The sequence below is a fragment of the Mustela putorius genome, unplaced genomic scaffold (genome assembly GCF_011764305.1).
Source record: "Mustela putorius furo isolate JIRA1106 unplaced genomic scaffold, ASM1176430v1.1 tig00003859_pilon_pilon_pilon, whole genome shotgun sequence".
NCBI classification, from domain to species: domain Eukaryota; kingdom Metazoa; phylum Chordata; class Mammalia; order Carnivora; family Mustelidae; genus Mustela; species Mustela putorius.
In genome coordinates this window covers 10869591-10877185 of record NW_025422011.1, presented here as the reverse complement: position 1 = coordinate 10877185, position 7595 = coordinate 10869591, and the positions used below count along the sequence as shown (strand labels likewise).

The following is a 7595-nucleotide window of genomic DNA, read 5'->3' as shown; positions in this document are numbered from 1 at the left end:
GAGGACAGTGTGCTATATCACACATATGCACACAGACACACACGTCCACAATATTCACGTAGAGAAAAAGCCCAATTATTTCCTATTCAGGAGAAGATCGCCCTTTTGGACAACAGAGACAAAAAAAGAGAAAGAAATCCTAGAATAACAAGCACAAAATAAACTCACACACCCAGAGATGATTGCTGTTAAAAGTCTTGATTTTACTTTTCCTTCTGAAAAAAAAATTTTTTTTTGAGAAATAGTTTATAGCAACAAATAACAGGCGGAGCCCCGTCCTAATTTCTTCCTTTGTTCCAGGGAGATAAGCACTCTCCTGATTTCCCCTGCTTCATTTGCTACTCTTTTTTTTTTCCATTTTATTTTATTTTATTTTCAGTGTTCCAGAATTCATTGTTTATGCACCACACCCAGTGCTCATGCAATGCGCGCCCTCCTTAATACCCACCACCAGGCTTACCCATCCCCCACCCCTCTCTTCTCCAAAACCCTCAGTTTGTTTCTCAGTCCACAGTCTCTCATGTTTCATCTCCCCCCTTCAATTTCCCCCAACTCACTTCTTTTCTCCATCTCCCCATGTCTATTGTGTTATTCTTTATGCTCCACAACTAACTGAAACCATGTGATAATTGATTCTCTCTGTTTGACTTATTTCACTCAGCATAATCTCCTCCAGTCCCATCCATATTGATACAAAAATTGGGTATTCATCCTTTCTGATGGAGACATAATACTCCATTGTATATATGGACCATATCTTCTTTATCCATTCATCCATTTGCTACTCTTGCTATCTATGTTTTTATCCCTAAGCTAGAAGCAGAAGTTTTGCACATTTAAAAATTTTATGCAGATGGCCTTACACTGTCATTCCATAACTTATCTTTTATCAGTATTGGTAAGTGCTGCTCATTCATCTTCATTTTAAGTGCTGAATAGTATTCTATTATATACTTAGATTGCAATTTACACATTCTTTGGTTGATAGATATTTAAATAATTTCCAAACTGTTGCTCTCACAAAAAAGTTGCAATAAACATTCTTGCACATGCCTCCTTAAGTACGCATTGGAATTTCTTCAGCATGGTATACTGGAGAGTAAGAGCACCTTTGATGCTCCAAGTACTGCCAAGATGTCTTCCAAAGCAATGATATCAGTTTAGCTCCCCAAGAGCAGGCATGAGTGTTACCACTGTTCCCTGTCCTTACAAATACTTGGCATTACCATAATTCTGAATTTTTATAGATGTAATGCTTGTGAAATAGTATCTCATTATTATTAGCATTTGTGTTCCACAAAAGTTCATGAGGTTGTGCCATTTTCACATATTTATTGTCTTTGCAGTTGTTCTTACCTGAAAATTGCCTCTGGATATTCTTGCCCCATTTCTTTGAATTTATTATTTTTCTTATTGTTTTGCAAGAATATTTAATATTCTGTAGATATGGACCATATTTTTCTACATACATTGCAGTGTTCTATACTTAGTACATGACTTGACTTTTTTAAAAAAATAAAGACCTAATTTTTTTTAAAAGCAGTGTTAAGGTCACAGCAAACTTCACAAAAAAGACATAAATTTCTTTTCTACTCCTCATTCCTCATCCCTACTCCATACATAGCCTTCTCCACCATTGACATCCTCCCCAGAGTGATAGAATTGTTCTACCTGATGAACCTACACTGACATACCACAATTACTCAAAGCCTAGAGTTGACTTTAGGGTTCATTTTTGGCATCACAATTACTGGAGCATATGCTAAGAATATGCTGATTTCGTAAGAAATCACCAAACTGTTCTCCAAAGTGGCTGTACCATTTTGCATTTCCATTGGCAAAGATTGAGAGTTCCTGTTGCTCCACATCCTTACCAGCATTTGATGTTGTCAGTATTCTGAACTTTGGTCATTCTAATAGATATGTAGGGGTATCTTGTTTTAATTTGTATTTGGTGACATATGACGTGGGGTATCTTTTCATATGTTTATTTGCCATTTGTTTATCTTCTTTAGTAAGATGTTTGTTAAGGTCTTTGGCCCATTTTAAAATCAGGTTATTTGTTCTCTTGCTTTTTAGTTTTAGATATAGTTCTTTATCAGATGTGTCTCTTGCAAATATTTTCTCCCACTCTGTGGCTCGTTTTCTCATCCTCTTGACATCGTCTTTTGCGGTGCAGAGGTTTTAAATTTTAATGCAGTTCAGTTTATGAATTATTTCTTCCATGGATTATATCTTTTGTTCTAAAAAAGTCATTGTCATATACAAGGTCATCTAGGTTTTCCCCTCTTTTATTTTTTAAGAGTTTTATAGTTTTGCTTTTTTTTTTTTTTTTTTTTTTTTTTTTTTAGTTTAGCACCATTTATTAAATGATCTCAGCTGTTGTTGTAGCTGCTGCGTGTCAGCCGTTCTTAAAACATAAAATGCTCTTCCAATTCCTCTTGTCCAGGACAGAAGGATCTTCCAGGTAGCACGCCAACAGAACAAGAGACTCCGGTGATGCCAGCTTCAATGATGGTGCCATCCAGAGAGGGAGAGGGTCATGGCACATTCAACCGCGGCTTCCAGAGGTTTTGAAAAAGGAGCCTTTGGGGGCCCAGCCTGCTGGCATTTTGATGCCGTCGGTGTGGGTTTTGTACTCCATAATGGTGTTGGGAGGTAGATTAAGCACTTGCCGAAGCATATCCCGGATTCGGGCTGTGGTTGCTTGGTCACTGGCAGTCTTATTCCATATTGAAATAATGTCCTCCTGAAACCGGACAGAGACCACAGCCCCACAGATCTCCTCCCCAACCATGAACTGTTCCCCCAACATGGCCAGGATAAGATTCTCCCAGCAACGGGACGCCAAGCCCTTCCGCAGCTGAATAATCCACTTGCCACCATTTTTATTTGCATCATCCTCCCACATGGGTTTAATTCCTTCTTTGAAGAGATGGAAGTCACTGTGGCCTGTCAGGTCCCCGGGACGTACCATGTGGCTATAAAACCTCCAGAACTGCTCCACGGAGGCAAAGGTGCCAATCTGTTTGATATTCTGTTCATAGCTCTGTGAGCTGGTGGGACGGCCAGGGGTCCTTCTGGAGTACCAGAAAGTATAGTTGTACTGCAGGGGATGCTCTGCTGGTCCAGGCACAACAGCCTTCCTCTTACTGCTTCCCTGATTCTTGTCTCGTTCCATTTTTTCCTTCACACCATCTTTCTGTGTGCTGTTTTCTTCATTCTGATCATGGTCCCCACTGTCATCATCTTTCAATACGTCGAACTTGTTGTTCATCTTCTCACCACCCTATAGCTTTGCATTTTATATTTAAGTCTGTAATGCATTTTGAGCTTAATTTTTGTGAGGGGTATTTATTTCAGTTACCTTTGAATTTCAGATAATCAATGAGCAACAGTTTTAGTGTATGTATGTCACAAATATTGCATGGGGCATATTTATACTAACAATAGTTTCCTATTTGTTGTTTATCTGAAATTCAAATTGGATTGGATATCCTGTGTTTTATCTGACAACCCCAGTCTGGAGGCACAAGAAAAAAGATCATGGTGAGGTTCACACTGAATCCTTGGTAAAAGCTCTGAAAACTTCCATTTGACCATAACACATATTATTCCCAATTATATTTCAATGGCTTCATAAGTCAAATAACCAAACCCAATGGTAACAATTTAGAGAAGTATTATTATTTCAAAAGAAAGCCAACTTCACCAGAAACAAAAAATATGTTGAATGGAATTTTAACTTGCCACACATATGTAACTGAAGGTTGTTTTCTAAGAAATTCTAAAGTTCGTCAACACATTATATGTCTACCCTTTCATACCAAGACTCAGAACTTAGCACAGGATAAACCTAATTATTGCAAATCCTTACCTTGTTTGTATTGACTGAGTTCTACTTTGATCTTCTAAAATACACAAAATGCAATTTTAAATTAACAGATAATTAGTTAAATTTATTGGCATTTCTTCCAGTCTTGTGATCATCATCACTCTCACATCCTTGATAGGGGTTTGATTTTCTTCTTACTGAAACATGTCTTTCAATAGTTTAGAGTCTGCAATGTATTTTCTCTTGGTACTTTTATGCTTAAAAAACATGGTAAAATTTCATAACATTAAAGGTAACTAAAAATATTAAAAACCAATAGAAAAGGCAGTCTTAATTTTGCCCTCATTTAAAAAAAAAAGATTTTATTTTCTCATTTATTTGAGGGAGAGTGAGTGAGAGAGCATGGAGGGGAGGGGCAGAACGAGAGGGAGAAGCAGACTCTCCACTGAGCATGGAGCCCAAATTGGGCTCCATCCCAGACCCTGGCTTCATGATCTGAGCTGAAAGCAGGCACTTAACACACTGAGCCACCCAAGTGCCCCTTTGCCCTCCTCTTAACTAACTGCTTAACTGGTTATAAAACTTTTAACAGACAAGTATTTTTCCTCATTAGTTTGAAGAGATTGTACTAATGCTTTTGGAAATCAATATTGCTAATGGCTTGCTCATTTGTTTGTTGAACTGCTTCAGAATACTCAAGTAAAAATTCTGCTCTGACTTACAATAGCACCAGAGGACTGGCTGAGCCCTCCATGAAGTGATTCTCTAAAAGGTACTGGTAGTATGACAGCTACATCCAGGTTGCCAATATTTATTTTTGCCCTCAGAATTTTTTTTTTCTTTTTAGTTAGTAGCCAACATTTAAAGAGAAAGAGATTTACTTAAAAAAAAAATAAAGTGTATAAACCTGGCGATTTACAGACCTGTACCCCTGGGGCTAATAATACATTATATGTTAATAAAAAATTTCTTTTATTGCAAGATGCAAGATTTATTGCAAGATTTTATTGCAAGATTTTTCAATAAAAAAATTTTAAAAATATGATTTCTAGCTTTTCTTTAAAAATCCTGAGACCTCATTGCATGTCCCTACAAAACATTTTATAGGAACAAGAAGAGTAGTAACTGCTTCTCTAGACAAATTCTGGGACCTCTCTTCCCTACAGGTCCATACAGCCCATTTCTTTTTTATATGCTATTTTTTAGACTCTAGTATTTGAGTTTAAGTTCCCTCTGCTGAAGGCAAAGTATGGAACTTCTTGATAAAGATAGAAAAATGAAGCCATATCATGTACTATCCTCCTCCAAATACCCAACAAAATGAATACAAAGGAAATTTAAAAGAAGCAAAAAAAAAATTCAGAATTCAGTAGTTACTAAATAAAGAATATAGCATTATATTAAAAAATGTACATTATACAATGTAAAAGGGAAAGACAAGAGAAGAAATAAAAAATCTTGAACAGCTCATCAGCATTTTTAATGTCTCTCCTGACCTAAATAAACAATCCTGAACATAAACAGACACATTCTTGGGTGTTGTCTTTTTTTTTTTTTTTTTTTTTTTTTTTTTTTTTTGCCATGATTCTTCGACTTAGGGAGAAGCAAACTGAGTCAGTGCAAGACAGTCTAAGGAAAGTTATGTGAAACATCAATGTGAAAAGAAGTCCCTGCCTGCCTCTGCATAATCTCAGGATATCAGGAGAGGCAAGTAAGCCCATGAAATTTCACCATTTTTCAAGATCATGCACTGAGCTGAGAGAATGAAATCTGTACCCAGCACTCATGTAATGATAATAACTTGCAGTAAAAAGAGATAAAAGGCATAAAGAGTGGATGGAAGTCATGAAAACTGCATTTCAAATGAAAAATTTTCTTACATAGGAAATCCAAAGAAATCTACAAAATGACCATTGTAATTAATGTGAAATTAGCAAAGTCACAAGATAATAGGCTTATATACCAAAAAAATTTTATTTTATATAGTAAGAACAAATAGTTGGATAACAAAATTGAAAAAAATGTATTAACAAATACATGAACATAAAATTCTTAGAACTGGACTTAACAAAAGATGTGCAAGATCTCTACACCTTAAACTGTGTAACACTGCTGAGAGAAATGAAAGAAAACTTAACTAAGTATATGGAATTATATACTATGTTCATGGACTGAAATCTCATTTTTTTCCCTTCTTTTTTTTTTTTTAATTTCTTTTCAGCGTAACAGTATTCATTGTTTTTGCACCACACCCAGTGCTCTCTGCAATCCTTGCCCTCTCTAATACCCTCCACCTGGTTTCCCCAACCTCCCACCTCCCGCCCCTTCAAAACCCTCAGATTGTTTTTCAGAGTCCATAGTCTCTCATGGTTCACCTCCCCTTCCAATTTCCCTCAACTTCCTTCTCCTCTCCATCTCCCCTTGTCCTCCATGCTATTTGTTATGCTCCACAAATAAGTGAAAGTATATGATAATTGACTCTCTCTACCTGACTTATTTCACTCAGCATAATCTGAAATCTCATTTTTAAGACAATATTCTCCAGATTGGTTTATTGATTCTGTACAATCCCAGCATGCTTTTTTTTTTCTGTAGAAAATGACAAAGGAATTCTAAAATACACATAGAATTGTAAATAACTTAGAATGTCTAAAGCAATCATGAAAAAAATCAAACCCACATGACTCATACAAAGTTTTAAGACTTACTGTAATAAAACTATGCATAAGGATCATATTAGTTTCCCACACACAAATGGGATGGCTTAAAACAACAAAAATTTATTGTCACACAGTTCTGGAGGCTGGAAGTCTGAATTCAGGATGTCAGATGAGCCATGCCCTCTGATGGCTCTAGAGAAGAAATCCTTCCTTGCCTCTTCCTAGTTCTTGGTGGTTCTTGACAATTTTTGATACCCCTTAGCTAATAGATGTATCACTCCAGTCTCTGCCTCCATCATTACATGGTTGTTTCTTAGCGTATTTCTCTTCACATGCCATCAAAGGGTATCATATTGAAGTGTTGGAAATTCCTCTTTGTTAACTTTATTTAGTACAAAATCCTAGGTCCTTTCCATGACACTGTCCTAGGATGCAAGTGAGAGGGCCTCTTGATCCAGGCTCATTCTTTCAGGAGACTCTACTCTGAATCTTCTCTGGCTAAGACTCTCCCTGTAAGGTAAAGGGTCCATGGGACCAAAGGAAAGGGCTCACCTGAAGCCCTAGCCTTCCCTCAAGACTATGCTTCTAGACCCAATAATTTCCTACCCAAATGGCCTTGAACTTGCTTCAGGGGCCTGTATAGGTCTCTTTCTTGGATCTATTCTCCTGAGGATAGACTGTGCCTCTGGAGAGGAAGCCAATGCGTACTGATTTTGGAAGTACGATGGAGCTTGGATATGTGAGTTAGGATATTTATATATGTATGCAAGGCACTTTTGGTGAAGGATGGAGTCAAAGGTGGGAAGAGAAGGAGAAGCATTCTTGGAGAATGGAGTCCCTGGTTCTTCTTGAGCCACCATCTTGCAATGTGTTAGTGAATTTCAAATTAAAACCTAGTCTCATATATATATATATATATATATATATATATATATATATATATATTTTCTCAGGATGTATTTGTCAAGGTGGTAGAATGGAACATATTTTTTTTTGTAACTATGTGTGAACTTAATTTATAAATTTTAAATATTTGGAAATATTGTATGTGGGCCTTCACTTTAACTCTTGCTTTGAGCTCACTTGAGTGTCCTCCGGCC

At 36.7% G+C, this 7595-nt stretch overlaps 1 protein-coding gene across 1 annotated transcript; it reads right to left on the bottom strand.

Moving 5' to 3' along the window:
- Positions 1 to 2390: 2390 nt before the first annotated feature.
- Positions 2391 to 3283, bottom strand: LOC101685000 (eukaryotic translation initiation factor 4E type 2-like). The gene has a single exon (XM_045066042.1). The coding sequence runs from the start codon at positions 3275 to 3277 to the stop codon at positions 2552 to 2554; it is 726 nt and encodes a 241-aa protein (XP_044921977.1). The 5' UTR covers positions 3278 to 3283; the 3' UTR covers positions 2391 to 2551.
- Positions 3284 to 7595: the final 4312 nt, after the last annotated feature.

Bases quoted from the DNA above. Each gene is read 5' to 3' on its own strand.
- LOC101685000 (XM_045066042.1), bottom strand. From the start codon at position 3,277: ATGAACAACAAGTTCGACGTATTGAAAGATGATGACAGTGGGGACCAT.